Below are 20,983 nucleotides of genomic sequence, written 5' to 3' on the forward strand. Positions count from 1 at the left end.
CAACTTATCAATTTACAAGTTGGATTAATACAAAACTACGGTCTCGATGGAGATTCTATTCCTTTCCTCTTGTAAAATTTGCTTTTAATAATACACTTCTTATAGAGGTACTCGGCCCTTGCATACGGTTGACGTGGGCATACGACTGACGTGGCATAATCGCATATGATGGATAAATTGCCACATCAGCCGTTATATTCTATTAAAAAAGTTAAAAAGAAAAAAGAAAACGAAGAACAAGAAATGCGGAAAGATGAAAATGTTGGATTGTTTTTCAAATTTCCGAAATCATTATGAGCTCTGCGAAAAAGTGGAAAAAACTATAATGTGCTTATTCTTACTTCACATTGTGCTTTGATTGTCGAAAGAAAGTGGAAAAAAATTGAATCGTTGCATTTTAGTCTTCGGCATCATCGTTTGTAAGCAAACTGGTAAGAAATCACAGTGTGGGTCTTCATCTTCTTCTTCACAGTACTCTACCGTGTGGGTCTTGTTTTTCACCACGTAGTAAGAAATCACCGTTTGGATTTCTTTTGAATTTACTGGCTTGAAGATCTATTTTCAACCTCTGTTTTGAAGTTATTTTTTCAATCTCTGTTTTGAGGCTTTTTTTTCCAATAGAAAGTGAAGCTCTGTTGATCCCACTCCACTACCTGTGCCACCGAGTTCAGCCTGCATGAATGGTTAAAGAAATTCCCTAAGTCTTGGCAACACAAGCAAATGCAAATTCCAACATGTCTAAAAATGGATTTCAGTTTCTCACAATTGCTTTTTGATGAATGTTTGTGTTGTTCTCATATTGTAAGGTATTGCTTGAAGCATTATGCATGTTGAATATTGAATGCATGAATTCATGTTTCATGGATGATTCTTTATTGTTGGGAGCAACCATTAATTTGAACCCAAAACCGTGATTTGCTTCTTAAACCAATGAACCGGAGTTTGAAAACACTAACGTGAACCGGGAAAGAAGAAATAAAGGTAATTGATTAAAGAAAAAAGAATAGAGTACTTATGTATGCTATAATGCCATGGGACTTACCAAAATTTTTGTTCCACTTCTCAAAAAGAAGCCCCATAACCATGGTCCTTGGGCCATTCCACTGTCAAATGATAACAGTTTTAGAGGGTAACCAAGTCCTACCAATCAAGACCCTCCCAATGTAAAGACGTTCACAGGTGCCATAAAAACTTGATCATAGGAACTGCCACTTGGAGGATATTTTTAGGATTAGCATTGGAAAAATCACAAAACAATACATAATTATCTTTGCAATATTGTTATAGGAAAAACTTGAGGATATTTTTTACTATTATCGTTATCTTCGTCAACATCGTTATCATGGTAATTATATTTATTAACAATTTATTGGTTCTCGTGCTTTCTTGAACATTCTATGTTCAAGATCAAGGGTGCATTGTGGCTTGAAAATACAATTATTAGATTTGAATATTTATTTTTTATTAAGATATAGCATTGAGACTTCAATGAATGTGATAGGTGGTAAATTGGTGTCTTACTTCTCCTGTTTGATGCTATAAGGGTTTGCTCACAATCCACTATCCTGATGTTGAAATCAAGTTCATTCTCATTGTAAATTTATTAAAAAAGAACCTCTCTTTGATTATTGTGAAAGCTTGCTCCTGTATTTCTCGACTTGCAATTGGTATAATAGACATTATAATTCTGGCATGAGTACAATACAATGGAGCAAGAGTATGAATATATTTTTTGAAGGATATGTTCATGCAAAGACACACTTGAAGGAGTTTATTGACCAGTTTGACAATGCCTTGACAAAGAAAATCAAGAATGAAATCAGTTCAGACTTCCACTCATTTATCGTTACAATTCCATGTATATCTAGATCTCTAATTGAAAAGAGATTCTAAGAGTTGTACACAAATGCAAAATTCAGGGAAGTTCAGCAACAAGTTATGGGTCTACTCGATATGGATCCATCTTTACTTAGACAGGATGGTGTGAAGAAGACATACCTGGTAAAAGATGAAATTTGTGTTGAGAAGTTCACGAAATATGTTACATATTATGTGGACTTTAATGAGAAGATTGCGATGTTACGTGTTCATGTGAATTATTTTAGATGAAGGGGATATTGTGTAGGCATATCTTAACCATATTCAAATATAATTGGATAAAATCTTTGCTAGATAGGAACATTTTAGATCGATGAAGTAAGGACATCAAACGGAGATACATGTTAATCCACAGTACCTATGACACAGGTTATTAGCTGGAAGATACTAATAGATATTCAAGTCTATTGAATATTTGTTATCGGATGATTACTCATGCAACGAGTTCAAAAGAGCATATTGAAGATGCAACTAAAAAGTTATATATAATGATTGATTTATATCGTGGCAACCAAGAACCCCCTTTAATGACCCAAGTGGATTCCAATGTTGGTTTAACGATAAATGACACAATTACAGTTGATAGTTCGCAGCAAGTACTTAGTCCAGGTGTTGTGCGCGGAAAAAACATACCCCCATCTCTGATGAGAGCATCTAGGATGGAGTAAGACATACAGAAAGTTGAAACCAAGACAAATGAAACAAATGTAAAGGGAAAACATAAAGATGTTTGATATTTATAATAACAAAAATATTTGTCACATACATGTTTATTTGGGTTGATTTATTATGTAAATATTGTGCTGACATAGAGTTTTTACTTGTTACCTGATTATTAGGGAGATGGAGGAGATATGCCAGCCCAAAACACATGTAGGAATTTATTTAGACCATTCGAGATAGATCTTGTTGTTGAAGGAAACGTGCAAGTATACATAATTTTGTTGCAAAATTGCTGCCTTACTTGGAGAAGTAATTCCTACACATGTGATAGACTTATGTTTGCCATATTTTTGTTGTTATCTATCTATCACTATACTGTTCTAGTCAACCCAGCTTTTGACATTAATGGAATCCAAAATATGGTTGGGAGTCAAGAAAGTGTAATAATTCTAAACTTTTGATATTTTTAATAGTCATATTGATGTCACTTTAATATTTAATATTTATTTTTTACATATGCAACTTGGAGTGGATGGATCATAACCTTTGCAACTTGGGTTGGATGGATCACAACCGATGCAATGATATGGTTGAATTTTAATTTCTGCTTATATTTATTGAAACTTTATAACTTATGATTCAATTTTGTGGTATATGCATGAAAATTGTCTATTAGATATGACTTACCTATATATATAAAATAAAATAAAATAAAATAAAATAAAATAAAATAAAAAGATTTGACTTCTCATTAAATATTCTTAATTTAGCGAGATGCATGACTATTGTCTGTAGAGGTTGTGCTGAACCAGTTTGTTGGATGCTTGGAAGAAGAAATCGTGGAAACACCCGGTTTTTCTAATTATTTGTGGGAAGAAAGCTTGTCAAGTGACAAGTTTTGTAATTATTTTTGGAAGAAATCTTGTAAGTTGTAGTTTTTGTAATTATATTTGTGGGAATAAAGCATGGCACAAGTTGTAGTTGTAATTATATTTGTGGGAATAAAGCTTGGCAAGTTATAGTTTTTGTAGGTACATTTTTGTGAGAAGAAAGCTTGTAAGTTGAAAATTGTAATTTATTTTTGTGGGAAGAAAGCTTGCAAGTTATTCTAATTATTGTAATTATTTTTGTAGGAAGAAAGCATGACACAAATTGAAAATTGCAATTTATTTTTGTGGAAAGAAATCTTGCAAATTATAGCTGTTGTAATTATTTTTGTAGGAAGAAAGCTTGCAAGTAATAGGTACATTTTATAGGTACATTTAGTGGAAAGAAAGCTTGCATTGTTTTTTACCTGGTTATTTCATTGGAATATTTTATATTCTAAAAAGTGATGATGCAGTTTGATTAGTAAGAATTGCATATTCCTAGTGATGATGCACCAATTCAGTTTTGAGTTTGCAGTTTGATTAGCAAGAATTGCATTGCCAAGAGTATGCGGAAATTGTAGGGACTTTAATTACTTGCCTGTCAAAACGTAAAAATACTGCCATCCTTGCCATTCAAAACATGAAATAACAAGATTTGTACCAACCCATGAGGATTCTCCAATGACTATCCATTGACTCCCATCGAAAAGACTTTAAAAAGTAAACAGGCATCACCTGCCTTCAAGAATATTTTATTCAACCGGAAGAAAGGAGGGGAAAACATCAACTTCACAACTCCAAATAACTTAGAACACTTAATTATACAAATAAGTTCTTTAAGCTATTTTATCACACTTGAACTACAAATTCAGTTCTCTAAGCTATTTACAACACTTACACTACAAACTCAAATTATGATTTGTAACATAAACCACTACCAATTTACCAAGTAACAACAAACAACTATCACAAAATCCCAATACAGCCAGGGTAGCGTGCGTGAACGCCTTACGAGAGCTTCTCTCTAAAAAAGGACAAACTCCTTTTTATGAACCTCCTCATTTCTACTGGATAGCACCATTTCTTTTCTCGATCTCATCCACTATTTTACGGAGCTGAATCTCTCTCTTTTTGATATCGATGAGTCTCTTCTCGAGCTCTTCCTCCTTCCTTAAGAGTTTATTTTTTATTTCTTGTAGATCCGACTCTATGTATTGATTATTATCTGCCCACTTGAAATATTTGCAATATGGTAATCCCTAATATTTAACACATATATAAAAAAGTGTTAGATGTACGTAATATTAATCAATATATTAGTTCAAGTTACATTACAAGAGTACCAGTTACCTTTGTGTTGTTTTAGATACCTTAAGAAGGGTCGGCCTGGATTTCTTTTAGTATTTGAGTATCTCAATGCAGTTTCAATATTACAGAAGCATGATGGTTGTGCCAAAATATGAAGAAGATAGTGATGATGATGACATTCTAACATGAACCAGAATCACAATGGAATGACACACATATCAGTGGTTTATACAACAAGCATCACACATTAAAACGTAATCTCTCATTGGAGAAAACTAGGTGCAAATTTCACCATTATTAAGATTAAGATTAAAACCAAGTTATAATGAAGTTAAACAGACCGAGTACATGGGCTCTCTTCAATACGAATTATATTTGGAAATAAGTATAATAGATAATGGGAAAAAACATAAAATTGAATAATTTAAGAGTAGCAAAGCTGAGAGGGGCACTAGCTTGTTAGCATCGTTAAAGTTCATCCAATGTTCATACAAAGACAAAAGTGTAAAATGGAAAAGCTCTTTGTAAGAGGACAACTGAAAAAATAAGTGAGTCAAACAGAGTGAATGTTTGACTTAAACTTCAAAGAAACAACGGAACTAAATTTTTTTACAAAATATGAGGGAAGTTCTTAGCTATTGTGGAGGATTAGATAAGGCAATCTTTATAAGCTATGTAAAGACCTTGAACAAAAGGGCCAACTAACTTGAATAGAGACAATGTTATTCATAGAGACATTTTCCCGGCAATATTTAAATATTGTAAAGAAAATGGTTGTTGACAATAAAATAGTTTCACCTATTTACTCGTTCTGCCATCAATCTCATGAGGAGAATTTACAACTTCAGTGGGCATGTGAATGCAAACGCCCAATTTTTTTTTTGCCCTTTTTTGTGGACTCCTTGAAGCTTTTCAGCAACATTCTGGCTTAAAAATGCACTGACACATTCTGGCTTTTCACTATAGGAAGAGAGAACCAACAAGATTTACTAGTCTTCCTCCAAAAATGTTCAACAAGCTTGATTAACCGAATGTAACAGTTTTATCAATGCACGTATACCACAGGCACAACTCATTCAATAGTCTAAGCATGATTACCAGAAAAAACTCCAAAGCAAACAAGTTGAAAAGTAAAATATAAGCAAATAACAGACTAAGAAAATAATGCATAATATAAAAGGAATATAAAAGAATATGTACTTGCCTTCCATCTGGACGTAACATGGGTGAGTATTTTCATTGTTCCTTGATCATCTTCTTCTACTTGAGACAATTAGTTGAGACATTACTTTTTAAGATAAGTTGTACTGGAATATAGTTTGGATTACCTGTGACAGAGAAGCAATTGGTCCAATACAAAAAAATGTTAAAGTGTATACTTGGCCATGTGCATACTGTGGGTATAAAATGCATTAAAGAAATTTGTTAGAAGCTGCAACTACAAAAAAAATCAGCTATAACTCTTAGTTATTTTTTTTATAGGCAAGGACAATTGACAATTAACTCTTAATCACAAAATAACATACACAATAAGCTCAATGCAAGACCCACATCACTAGATTGTGAAGAAGCTAAGGAGGTTGACAGCTAAAAGTTTTAACAGATTTGAAACCATATCAATTATTCTTTTTCTTTCCATGGATAAAGAAAACAGGAAAATTCAAGATTTAAAGCACCTAAACAAGCAGCAAAGAAATAGCACAAGCCTTTAAAGCCAGTGAGTCAAATAGAAGACAGAATTGGCATCTACTTTTACAACTTACCAAACTACAGTTTACAATAAAAAGGCTTCATTTAGAAGATAAAGAACACAGACACTGAAAGAAACCTTAAACACAAAGCATCCTCCAAAGAAAACCCAAACAAACAAAGCCCTTACAAACCAAGCTCAAACTTTTCAAACCAAACAATCACAAAAAAATAAAAATAAATAAAACCACATGTTCAAGTGAATGCAATTAAAGAGCTCCAACTCAATCAAAAGTGGAAACAGAGTAAGGTACAGTCGTTTTGAGTTTTTTCTTCTTTTTCCTTTTCATCTCCCTCCATAATGGGTCAACAAAACTTTGAAAAATAATCTTGGGTACTAGAAATCAGTCAAAAAATAACATAAATTACCATTTTGATTACAACAGAAAGGAAAAAAAATCTTCACGTTTCTTGGTAATAAAAATAAAATAGACATCTACCATACCTTCAAACCAAAGAATGAAAATACCATTCGGTAATACAAAGAGAAAGAACTTAAAAAACCCTAACAGTTTGTAGATCGAACACATAAAAAAATACACATTTCGTAGATAAAAAAAATCCTAAGTGGAAATTAAGGAATGTTAATAGAAAATATGCCCATATAAATAGGACTTCGGATTTGTGGTAGCAGATGTCGGAAATGAAGCTGTGTGCCGGAAGTTCGAAGGTTAGGGTTTTTCAAGATGAAGGGGAATGGGCTCTTCCCAGAAGATGAAGACGGAGGGAGGATGACGAAGGGATTGCTACCTTCGTGTGGGTGGTCTTAGACTTTCAATCTCAACACTAAGAGAGGTCGTAAGCGGCAGCTTTGAGGGGAGGGACGTGGCTTCGAGGGGACAAAGAAATAGGACTCTCGTGAGGAGCAAAGAGGGAGGGAATGAGGAATGAAAAGTCGTAGAGAATGTGGGAACTCAGAGTTTCGAAATGTGATCGGTCGAGTGGCATTTTGGAAATGTGAGAGTTTCAAAACGGTGTGTTTCTATTTGTTGCCACATCAGAAGCCGGTTACGCGACGCTTGCTCCGAGTGATTGAACTCAGTTTTTCGTAATAATAACGGTAAGAGAGATGATATTTACAATTTTAGAATGTGTCAATTTTGTACACACATTTTGAAAATTTTGAATAAATTTAAAATATACATTTTTTTTTAGTAATGAACCTCATTTTTTCTTGAAAGAAGAGACTTAGGCTATGTTTGGATGTCAAACCTATTCCAACTTATTTGTAACCAATTATTGATGAGACCCACTAATTTTTCAACTTTCTATAAAAAGATAAACATATCTCAACCTATTTCATATTTTTAAACACATCTCAATGGGACCTCCAAAATATTGCACAAATCATCCGATATCACATCAACACTGTTAATGCCTTAATTTGCACAACAGACCGGAAATGAGGAAAGAATCATCTCGACTCACGATAATGATTCGGGCGTCAATACGGTACTCTTCGCGTTCATACATAAAATAAATCGTAAATAAGCAAGTATAAATAAATAAATAGAGATACGAAAATTTACGTGATTCGGCATAAAAGTCTACATCCACATATTTTTTAGGGACAAAATCCACTGTAATGCATGATTTTATAATCTCTCATGGCTCGTACATCTCACAATACAATGGAAAAATTTAGAAAAGATCATTTGAAGTCGCTATATATGGTAGAGTTTGTACGTAGGGAGCTTGTGGAGAGTCTCTGGAGAATTCGTCATATTTGTGGGAGATCTTCTCCTTATATAGAGGTCTATTCTCTTGTAGTGATTGAATCTAACTTGCCTTGTGAAGCTTTTTTTTTTAGAAATTTGAGACCTCGTTTGGTTACATAGTTCAAATGAGATAAGATAAAATATTTTGAATAATAATGAGATTTTTGAATTAAGATGAGATGAGATAGTTTGTAAAAAAATATGTTTAGATAGTGAGATGATATGAGATAGTTTTAACTTTTTAAAAATTTTATAGAGTGGTGGGTCATTAGGTCCCACCAATTATTGAAAAGTATTTTTAATTATTAGGTGGAAAATATTATGAATATATTAAAAATAAATAATATCTATTATTAATTTAAAAACCCATATATACTTTGACTTTTTCAAAATATATTTTTTTGTAGTTGATCGTGATTATTTTAAAAATGTGATACACTGGTAGTAAACGTTACTATAGCATTACTGTAGAGGAAAAGGGGCGTGAACTAAACATAAATTCAAAGGGATGGAAAAAAAGGATAGGTCGCTGCTTTTCACTATTCATTCTTTTTTCATTGTTTAATGTCAAACACTAGTTGCATTTGTTGAAAAATCAAGATGAGATATAGATGCCCATTTCACCATTGGGATAGATAGATTAAACCAGCCGTCTATTTCATCGTTTTTATCTCATCTGGCCATTCAAAACGGTTCTGAATTTCTTTTCTTTTAGGAATTTATGTGTCTTTTTTTTTTGTAGGAGTTTGAATCAACTTATCTTATCTTTCCTTGACTTTATCTCTTAATTTAATTTTCGACCTTATCTCTTAGCTAAATTATAAGAGTATTGGTATTGGCTTCATCAAAAGTCTAATCAAATATAAAATTTGATGAATTTCATCAAAATAGGACTGCATTAGATTAGTCAAATAGATAAATGTGAAACTTTAAGTTACAGTAAATCTATAGATTTTTTCAAATTTGAAGGTCTACTATTCATTCATCAAATCTATTTTTTATTCACTTTTAATCTCCAAATATCTTTTTTATTCACATTTAATCTCTAACCGTCTTGTAATAATAATGTAATAATCAAATTAAATTATTAATCAACATATAATTAGTGTAATTGTAAAATATGAAAAAAAATAAAAATATTTTTATTAAAAAAATAATATTATATTATTATTTTGATGAATTCAATGGCTAATTCAATATGGAGTTATGACTAGAGAATTTTTAGATTTATAGAAATCATGTACTTTTCATCAAATTTTAGAAATAATTTTGATAAAACCAATACCAATGCTCTAAGATACTGATTTTTCCCCTGCAAACATCTAATCGAAATCTTATATAGAGCATAATTTTATCCAGCATTAATATTATTCAACTTATATATATTCGTAATGATGAATAGTGTTGATCACCGTGATTATTTTTCAAAAGGATGGTGCTACGTCCACTGGGGAGCTACCGTTAGATATAAAGGTTCTTCTTCCTTTTGTTATCTATTTTTACATATATGTTTTTATATTTTTAAATATTTTTTTAAAAAATAAAAAATACAATATTATTAAAAAATATTTTTTTAATCATTAAGTAAAAAGAATAATTAAAAAAAAATCAGTAGTAACATCAAGCTGTAATAATCAGTGGTGAGAGTATATTTTTCTGGTTTCCGCTAGTTATTTTCATGTGTTTTTTTTTTGCTTTTTTTACATGTATTTTTTTAAACACTTTTAAATATATATATTTTTTAAAATTTACAATATCATTAAAAACATTTCTTTAATCATGAAATAAAAATAAAATTTTAAAATAATAATAATAAAATGTCAGCGATAGCTCCTAGCGGGAGCTTGGAGTGAAATGGACATTCAGAGCATTAACATTGGATTGACCATCTTATTCTTCAAATTTTTACTGATACGTAACTTTTTTACTTTTAGCTAATCATTCAAAACTTGAAGTCTATATTAGATTAGTTATCACACTCTCTTTAATGATAAAATATTATTTTTTATATTTTTTTAATTAATTTTTATTTTTTAATTACTTGCTTATTTTATTTTCATAAGTTTTAATAACCTCTAACAATCATATTCATTTTCATTTTTACAATCCAACAATCTATAATGAATAAATATAGATAGAAGTCACTATTGGGAGCATCCATTTTGCACACATGATGTGGCATTATCTAGACCACACATCTCCTCAAATGAGTATTGGGAACAATCAACTAGAAGCAGCCATGCAATGAGTGTAAAGTGTGCACTGCTACAATGACTTCTCTTTAGCATTACTCATCTATAATATAATAATCTCATATGTATATAGATGGTAAAATCTCATATGTAAATAAAAATCTCATATCTATAATATAATAATCTCAAAAAATACTTTTAGATTTGTTATAATTCTTTTCATATTTGAAAAGAAAAATGAATTTACGGTAGCTTATATTTTGGATGAAAATAATTTAGCTAATTTAATATAGAGTAAATATGAATGATATTTGTTAAATTTGAAGATAAAAATACATTTGGCTAATCGCCAATGCTATTAGAGCATCCTCATTGGTTTTGCCAAAATCCAATGATAGCAAAATTTTAGTTAATATGTTTCAAAAAACCATCACATTGAATTAGACATTGCTATAAAATTTTAGACTTCAACTACAGTGATTTTCTAAATTTGTAGATGAACAATATATTAGCCAAATATTAAAATATTCAATTATCACTCTTCACACAAAATATGTAGGTATTTTTTGTAATTAAGAAATTTGAATAGATTTATTATTATTAAATATAAAATGTGATAAAAATAAATTAATTAGTTAATATTAATTAGAATATTAATTATTAATGATAAGTTAATTATAATATAATTATTATTAATATTAATATAATATTTAATAGATGTGATAAATATTAATATTAGTTTAATTAATAATATAATAAATATTAATTTAATTTAATTAGAATATAATTATTATTAATATTAAATTGGTAGAATTATAAAACATGATATAAATAAATTAAATAACAAAATTATTAAATTAATAATATTTTATTATTATTTAGAAAGTAAATAATCTAATATGAAGATTGAATTAAAATAAAATAGATAGATATAAAAAATATAATATTAACTAAATTTTAAAAATAAATTTGATCAAGCTAATCAAAATGCTTTTCCTTTTCAAAGTAGCGGCAGCTGCCAGCTGGTGATGAAATCTAATAAAGAGGTATTTGGCTCCGCGGAAAAGTTTGGTAGGTTGAGGTTGAAGGGAAGGAAAAGGTCAAGACGATCGTGGGGCCCTTGGGGGTTCGAACTAATCAAGCGCTCTTTAAAGAGCTAATATTTTTAATAAATAAATCTCCAGTAGGTTCTTTATTTGGTTTCCAATATTTTATTATTTTATTCAGAGAAATTTAGGTTTAATTTATTTTTATAAATGAAATGAAATTAATTGGAATTAATATTAAAAATTAGATATAATATTTTTTAAATATTTTTTTGTTTTAAAATTTTAAAAAATTGAATTATTTATTTTATTTTATATAAAAATTTAAAAAAATTATAATAATAAAATAAGATAAATTAAAAAAAATTAGAAAAATAAACGACACCTTAAATAATATTATAATCTCCTGTCTATTAAAATCCATACATTAATGATGTGAGTACATAAAGTCACAAAAAAGACAAGGTGAGACATTTCTTCTCATAATGTAGCCCACCACTTGGTGACCCTAGTTCGAGAATTCTCAATTGTGTTTAGATTAATCCCAAACTCATTTCAACTTATTTCAACTCATTATTATAATTTTTTTAAATCTTAATACAAAATATAATAAATAATCAATCTTTTTAAATTAAAAAATAATAATATTATTAAATAATATTATTTTAACAATATTTTATTATCTCAACTCAATTCAATTCAACATCCAAACACAGCCTAAGAGTACGAAAGACTTGATGAAAATAAGGTCCCGTTTGAATTTAAAAAGTATTTCATCTCATTTTATTATTATAATTTTTTTAAATTCTCACATAAAATATAAAAACAATTCAATCTTTTTAAATTCAAATTTAATTTTTCAAATATCAAAACAATAATAATATTAAAAAAATAATATTATAACAAATTTTTTTCAACTTTTATATTTCATCTAAAATTATCTCATTTCATCTCTGAATCCAAACCAGCCCTTAAGTCTTTTTTTTTTTTTTTCCTTGCATATGAGTCAATATTCTTATTAAGAGGGTCTAATGCCTAAAATATTAAATTAAATTAAATTAAATGTTGAGTAAATATTCGAATTCATGATATTTATTTTGATAATATATAAAATTATCAGTACTTGTTTTGAATTAACGGCTTAATTTAGGCCTTATTTATTTTTATAACTCGTCTCAACTCATCTCATCTAATCATTACAATTTTTTTAAATTTTTACATAAAATAAAATAAATAATGCAACTTTTTCAAATCTCAAAACAAAAATAATATTAAAAAAATATATTCTAACAATATTTTATTTAGCCTTTAACTTTAATCTCAACTCATATCATCTCATCTGTAAAAACAAACGAGACCTTAGCTTTCGATATAAAACATAGGGTGATTCATAAAAAAATCTTTAATATTATATTAAATTGATAAATCTATCATCGGTTTATATTTATATATTATTAATAGAAAATTAAATGTTTGGACTAGAGAATTGAAATCTTAGGAATAATATTAAAGATTTTTTTGGACTCAATTTTTTTTCAAATGAAGTGGACTTGCATACTCGTTTGTTTGACAATACAACTGTTCTTGAGTATTATAAGATATTCTCAAATATTCCATTTCTAAACAAAAAAAAAATATAATCTTTTTTTTTTCAAATTTTAAAATAAAATAAATATTAAAAATTGATATTCCAAAGATATTTTAACTCTATAATATTTTTATTTAAATTTTTTTCTCTCATTTTTCAAAACTAAATAAAATATCTTAACTCAAACTATTTTACTATTATTTAAATATAAGTAATATTACATCTACAACTATTTTACAACTTATTTTAAAACAACCAATGAAATTATTCCATTTCATTAAAAATAAATTTTAATATTATAATTAATACAACCTTAAAACTATATACAGACAATAATAAATATTAGATGAGTAGTGCTACATAATGTAATAGAATGTGTAAGTATTGTAGAGTTATTTTGAAAAAGAGCACGCTTTACTATTAAAAAATTAATTTTTTTTTAAATTGATATCGTATTTATTTATTTTTTTTAAAATGATTGTGCGACATTTACAAACTCACAATCGTAACTATCATTTTTCGTATTAGATTGACAATTCATATATGTCTTTCCTCTAATTCTTTAAATTTGAATAACAAGTCTAATATCTAACCTTCCTCGTTATAAAGTATTAGATTGACAATTCATACATATCTTTGCTCTATTTAAATTTGAATAACAAGACGATGGTTTTTGACATTTTGTCACGGTCTCAGACCCAAGTATATTTATCGCTCAATAAAGTACACAGGAAACACTGATCTGATGCATTGCAGTCGGTTGGTAGTAATTATGAGATGGGAGTGATGGGGGTACGGAAGGAGGTCCTCCACATATTAAACCTTACTATTTAATTTGCTTTGCTGCATACCCAAAAATAAAATATTAATATATCGTGTGAGTTTATTTTTTTATTTTAATTGCCTATGTATTTAAATTTTTTTATTTAATCAGAAGGAAGTTTTATATTGATATATATTTTTAATATTTTTTAATTTTTAAAAAATATGTTTGAATCCTTAATTTTTCTCAATTTATTATTATAATTTTTTTAAATTTTAATATAAAATATAATAAATAATTTAATTTTTTTAATTTTTAAAATAATAATAATATTAAAAAATAATATTATAATAATATTTTATTATCTTATTTTAATTCAATTCAATTCAGTATTTAAATTTAATTTAAAAATATTAAAAATAAAATATAACCCAACTTCATTGCTGACGATAGCAAAGCACGAGTCACAAAATAAATGAAAAAAACTAGTGAAAAAGTTGCTGACGGTAACGGTACTCATGGAGAGTATTTCTCTTATTTTTATAACTTGTTTTGGGGCAGCGAAATGCCAATAACTTGATCAAAGATAATAAAAGAAAGGCCTGTTTGGCTATAAATGGGAAGGTGCCCTTTCCTTTCTTGAACACTATAACTGTTATCTTTCTCTCTCTACAAACCGCCTCGCCTCTCCTATCCTCTCCTCTCTGTAATTGGTGACTTTTGGTAAAGCTCAGACCTAGCAGGGTTTCTGAACTGCAATAACCAACGAGGTAAAAGAACAGAATCCCAACAATTCCAGCTCTTCTCTCATGCTTGTTTGCATGTTCAGGAGATAAAATTGGTGGGCTTTTCTGGATTTTTTTTTTTTTCCTTTTCTTATTTTTTCTTTTCTTTTCTTTTCTTTTCTGTCCATTTACCTAGATCTGTGCAGCTGCTTTACTAGGGCTTCTGCTAAATTTGGAGAAATTTTGCAGAAACCCCACTTTGAGCGTGACGTGCTACCCAATTTTAGGTGCTATTTTTTTTCTCTTTCGGAGGGATGGCGAGGGAGAAGATAAAGATCAAGAAGATTGACAACGTGACTGCGAGGCAGGTTACCTTTTCCAAGAGAAGACGAGGGCTTCTAAAGAAAGCTGAAGAGCTTTCTGTTCTGTGTGATGCTGAGGTTGCGCTCATAATCTTCTCAGCTACTGGAAAGCTCTTCGAGTTTTGCAGCTCAAGGTATTGCATTTTCTCTTCTTATCGTTTTGATAAAATGTATGACTTATGATCTTCTACTATATATTCTCAACTCTCTTACTTTGTGTGTTTGTGTCTGAGACTCTGAGTGCGTGCGTGCCATGAGAGGGAGAGAGAGAAGAACATCATCGTAGCAAGAAAATCGAGATCTTTGCTCAAATGTCATGTTTTCTTTAATCTAAAAACCTCGTATTCTACGTATATTCAATGCTAGGAACTTTTCAAGGATTATGGGTTTTTCAGTTCTCTGCGTTTGGGGGACTTTCACTATTCCAAATCTTCTCCATCCATCGACCATGCCATAAAGTTGTTAGATCTTCACATACTCTCATCGATCGATATTCGATCCCATGTTGAAATGTTTAACACGTGTCCTCAAGCTAGGCATTTCTTTTTTCAATGATCCGAGCTTAACCTTGTTATTTTCCTGCCTATACATCATATTTAGGGTGTTAGAAATTAGAAAATTGTGTTCCGAGTAGGAAATCTTGGGCATCCCTAAAGTCCTAAAGAGCTATAGCTAGGAAATCTTGTGCATCCCTAAAGTCATGTACCAAGAATATTTATGAAATTCTCAGAATACTTTACTATTATTTATTATTTTATTATTATTTTTTATCTATTTTTATTACTATTCATTACTTTTCACTACTATTTAATATTCTATTATTATTTTTTTATTACTTTATTATTACACTTCTCAACACTTCTCACTACCAAACGTACGAGATACGTGATAATTGGTAACACCTCTAATACCGGATTTAATTAATGAACTTTATAAATTCGATCTTGTATTTAAGAATGCTTTAGCTAAAGTTAACGTGGTCAAAGCATGTTTAAGCTCCATTTAGTCTCTTGGTGGTGAAAGGGAACTAAAGCGTGTATTATAATGATGTATTAGAGGTGGTAGGTGCAATTAATTAAAGCGTGTTTGAAAAGTAAAACCAATTGAGAACAAGATTAGCGGTGGAAGAAGATCAGATACGCTAGGAATATTGCCGGACGAGTGGGCAACAACACGAGGAATATATAATAGTTTTATGAGTAGTGTTTGATACAATTATGAGTTGTGGAAGTGCTGCGCACTCTTTTAAAAAAAGAGTAGTATCCACTATTAAAAAATTAATTTTTTCATATGGGTTCATATTTATTTAATTTTTTTTTTTTAAAGTGTGTGGTGCTTACATGACACTCTATGATTGCAAATATATTTTTTCTAGTTTCAATATCGACATATCGAAGTGCCAAATAAGTAATACTAGGTCTTTGGAGATTGTAAGTTAAGGCTTAGGGCTTGTTTGGAAATAGATCTGATCTCAAAATATTCATCTCCTTTTCAAGCATAATTCAAATACAAGATTTTCAAACTAATCATTATGATTTTTTCAAACTAATTATTACAATTTTTTCCCAAACTTTCAATAAAAAAAATAAAAAATAATTCAATTTTTTTAAATTCTTAAACAAAAATAATATTATATATAAAACTATATTCTAACAATATTTTAATTTTATAATATATTTTATTCAACTTTGCCTCTCATTTCTCAAAACTTAAACAATACTCAACTCAAACTATTTCATTTTTATTCATAAACTATCTTATTACTATTTATAAAATGTTTATTTGATCTCACTTCCCAAACAAGCCGTTAATATAATGATCTCTGTCCATATTAAATATTAAAAAAAATTACGTGTTTTAGAGTTCCAGAAGTTTCAACCATTATCTTTAAATTAAAAAAAAAATTGATTGCATGATTGAAACTTTGTCATCTAATTACAATCTATCATTTTTTTAAGCATTTTTAGCTGTGATAAGGATGAGGATGAGGATCAGTCTTTTTCACGATGGGATCAGTCTTCTTAACATTTTTAGCTGTGATGAGGATTAGTCTTTTCACGATGGGATGGGGTTCAGAACATTTCAGTTTGGATTTAATTAGCTGTGTACGTACGTGTAAGACACTTGATCATGATCCGATCTAGCTAGGCGCATGAGGGTTTTATTTATTAGTTTATCTTTTATTTATTTCAGTATATAGCCATCATTTTAAAGTGTGTTTATTCTTTTTAAATATAGGTACTTTTCTAATCTTAAAGTGGTAGTTAATTAATTGTCATACTCAGTGTAATTTTTTCAGAAAAACATGAATAATTTGCTATATTAAACACTTAAATTTAAAAAAGAGAAATGAATTCAATCTCACAAAAGAGCTTTATATGTATATATATATATATATAAATTTAACAAACAAAATATAACATTTAGTACAACTGAAAATAATAACAATTTATTCAGTGGAAACTGAGCAACGAAGGCATTTATGATCAATAAAAACTCCTAGACAACTATTTCACACTACACTACTGCATTTTAGACAAAGCTGAGATCGAAAGTATTGATTGTTGGATGATATAATAGTTCAAAATTATGGAGTTTGCATGCATGGCATGGCATTTACAATCCTCGCAGATCGCTGAGGACTAAAATCTTAGATCAGTTATATACTTTCAACGTACCTGTACATACATGAATTTGTCATTCACTTCACCCACCATCCATGTTTATGTTTTTGAAGTTCATTTCCATGAGTGGATCATCTTCTAACCAGATTATCTTTCATCTTTAACTTGAAGTATGAAGGATGTACTTGAAAGGTATAATCTGCACTCTAATGGCCTTAAACAAATGGACCAACCTTGTCTTGAACTGCAGGTAATTTATCTCTAGTCACATCTTTTTTAATTTATTTGTTTTTGGATTCTTGCGGCTAATGGAGCATATTTCAGGAGGCTTGATGTCTCAAGGGAAAAAAGTGTCCCGATCGATTGATTATCCATATGTAGCATATTCTTGGAGTTCTTTTTTAATCAAGTACTGGAAAAACTTCATTTTGCTTAATTTTTTCTTGAATTAATACGAGGATGACTGAATTAATCCTTGTCATGATTCTCTACTAAATGTCATGGATAAGACAATGGCATTTCATAGAAATTGTGAATCCAAGCCCCACATAGGATATCTTTCCTTTCTTTTCAAGCTTTACAAGTGATTTTACATGTCATTTGACCGCTTAGTCATTTTCAGCTAGAGAATAACAACTACATCAAATTGAGCAAGGAAATGGCAGATAAGACACACCAACTAAGGTACATTTTTATAGTTGCTAAAGAGTTATCTTTCATTGTCGACTTTGCTTGTACTAATTTCATTATATTCGCCAACAGGCAGACAAGGGGAGAGGAACTCGAAGGACTAAATTTGGAGGAATTGCAAAAACTAGAAAAAATGCTTGAAGCTGGACTTACCCGTGTTCTTGAGACTAAGGTTTTTTTGTCGGACTTCTTGTTTCCTTTCTGTATATCACAATTACATGCCGGATTTAGACATGCACACACTCATACACATAAGGTGATAGATATATCAAGTAACATGTGGAGTTTCCTATATCTTTCAGGAAGACCGGTTTCTGACTGAGGTTGCCACACTTGAAAGAAAGGTTTGTAAAGAGACTCCACTATGTTTTCATTACTGGAGAGACATGTCTGGATTTAAAAATATGCATTCGAATTGATAAAAACTATCTTGTTCTCAAAGTGCTTCCAACCTCTAGTAGTCTTGGGTTTCAGTTTAGTTAATTTTCCTGAGATGTAATGTCATTACCATTGCCAACTGAGTGTGAATTTCACCTGTCTTTCTTTCTTTGCATTCTCGCATGGACTGCCAATGCAGGGAGCTCAGTTGATGGAAGAGAACAGTGAGTTAAGAAAGAAGGTGAGAATTTCTAATCTTTGTTGTATTTTCTTTTCAGAAATTTGCATGAACAAATTGGTGGATGATGAGATTTTTGGATTGCAGATGATGATGTTGTCGTCTAAGGGAAAAAGAGCCGCGGTTGTGGAGTCAGACACGGTGGTCCAGGAAGAAGGCCTGTCATCAGAATCTGTCACCAATGTTTGCAGCAGTGGCGGCGGCCCGCCTTCTTTAGAGGATGATAGTTCTGATACATCTCTCAAATTAGGGTATGTATTTAATTACACAGAGAAAACTTTGTTTCTCCTTTATTTTTTTCTTCTAATGATAACATTGTTATAAACTTATAAATTACTCTGTGCAGGCTTCCGTTCTCTACCTGAAAAAATCAGCAGACTCATGAAATACTTAAGTATGGGTTCTGGTCATTTTAATTAGATATCTTGAAAGTTGTAGTCAAAAAGTACAAGTGACGAGAACTTCTTGTGGATATGTATTTTTCGCCTTTGCCCACTGTGGCTACTCTGAATTTGGTGCCTTTATGCGTATGCTTGCAAAATTACTATGAAAATTTTGTAACCCGAGTTCCTAGGTGAAATATAGACACTCTCATGGATGGATGTTGAAAGGGAGCCCGTAGATGGGAACATGTTGTAAATCGCAGCAAAGCAAGAGACGTTCAAGCTGTTGAAGGATATATAGTAATGGTGAAAACAAAAGAAACAGGTAAGAGAGAAATCAACTTGATTACAACTCAATGAATAGGCAAACACGGTGAAACACCCAACTCGAATCCTTATAATGCATTAAACCCTAATGTAAATCTTATCTGTAAGAAACACGAGTTACACGACTCCTAATGATCCTTCCCAGGCCAGGTTGTCTTCCGTACTTTCAGCCAGCAAACTTCGTTACAGGATGTCGAGCTAGCTAGCTAGCTAGCTAGGTGATCTTTAGTTTTGCTAACCAGACTTGCCGAACTTTTTTGTATGAGATTGAAGACTGACTTGAGAGTAAATGCCCCCAAGGATTCCTTTACCATAAGAGGAACTTATAAGTACAAAAGGATTATATAAAAATAAATTTATAGCCTGATTGACATTATGTGATACATGTGCATGATTATTTACATAAAATATAACTTTATAATATAATGTATTGTATTAAATTACGTCAATTTATAATTTTTTTTTTATATAATTCCTTTGTAGCTAAAATATTTTTATCATAATATGCTGTGAAAATAATCTAGAGGAACTTCATGATCAATATTCTCTGTGGCGTACAAGATATAAGCTAATTGAGTACTATATTATAAGAAAACTGGTTTAGTTGTTGCTAGTAATTTAAGGAAATGATTATTTCTTGTTAAAGGAAATTTGTTATCGTCATAAATTATAATTATTTTTGTTGTAAATAATCGTTTTAAATGCTATTTTTTTAATTGGTAATACAAAATGATCTGCGTGTTGGTATGGTAAGTTTGAACAGGAAGGACGGCGTTATTCTGCAGTTTTTTAAATATTTTTTTGTGTTTAAAAAAATACAAAAAATACAATACTAAAATGTAAACAAACACAAATACTATAGTAAAAAAACTAATGGATATAAATAATAGATACACTTAGTCTACATTTTTCCTAACAAAATGTCACTCCAACCTACTCCTTCATTAAGATATACTGCATTTGTCTTATATCTACAAAAATGTTATTCTTTATTTACAATTTACAAATGTTTTATTAATTTTAATCATATTAATAAATCTGGTATAGTTTAAATTATTTTTTATGTAAATCATTTAAATAGAAAGTAATACATAATTCAAGATGAAAAGATTTATATCCCGTTTAGATTTAGAGATGAATTGAATAAAATATTATTATAATATTATTTTTAATATTATTATTGTTTTAAAATTTTAAAAAGTTGAATTGTTTATTATATTTTGTGTGAGAATTTGAAAAAATTGTGACGATGAGTTGAGCTAGTTTCGAATCCAAACGAAGTCTCAAAAAAGCATTTTTAATTATATTATAACTGGCTCAATATTACAAGTGTACAAATCAAATGCATGAAAATCATATTAAATAGGGTTTTAGAATTTTCTATAAAGAGGATATATTGTACTAATTTGAGAAGATTTTGGCTATTTGTTTCCAATTTTTTATATGCAAATTAATATGCTCTACTGATTTCTAATTGAGAAA

The 20,983-nt window shown here is 29.7% G+C and overlaps 1 protein-coding gene across 2 annotated transcripts; it reads left to right on the top strand.

The window, feature by feature from the left end:
* The first annotated feature begins 14,287 nt into the window (after positions 1-14,287).
* LOC121263115 (MADS-box protein SVP-like) lies at positions 14,288-19,281 on the top strand. Of its 2 annotated transcripts, none has more exons than XM_041165908.1 (9): positions 14,288-14,615; positions 14,749-14,995; positions 17,657-17,735; positions 18,108-18,169; positions 18,248-18,347; positions 18,478-18,519; positions 18,753-18,794; positions 18,879-19,042; positions 19,138-19,281. In XM_041165908.1, the coding sequence occupies exons 2-9, from the start codon at positions 14,814-14,816 to the stop codon at positions 19,154-19,156; spliced, it is 690 nt and encodes a 229-aa protein (XP_041021842.1). In that variant the 5' UTR covers positions 14,288-14,615; positions 14,749-14,813; the 3' UTR covers positions 19,157-19,281. The 2 variants fall into 2 exon arrangements, with proteins under 2 accessions (XP_041021842.1, XP_041021843.1); XM_041165909.1 differs by having other exon boundaries at positions 14,331-14,544.
* The last annotated feature ends 1,702 nt before the right edge of the window (positions 19,282-20,983 follow it).

The sequence above is a fragment of the Juglans microcarpa x Juglans regia genome, chromosome 4S, assembly GCF_004785595.1.
Source record: "Juglans microcarpa x Juglans regia isolate MS1-56 chromosome 4S, Jm3101_v1.0, whole genome shotgun sequence".
NCBI lineage: Eukaryota > Viridiplantae > Streptophyta > Magnoliopsida > Fagales > Juglandaceae > Juglans > Juglans microcarpa x Juglans regia.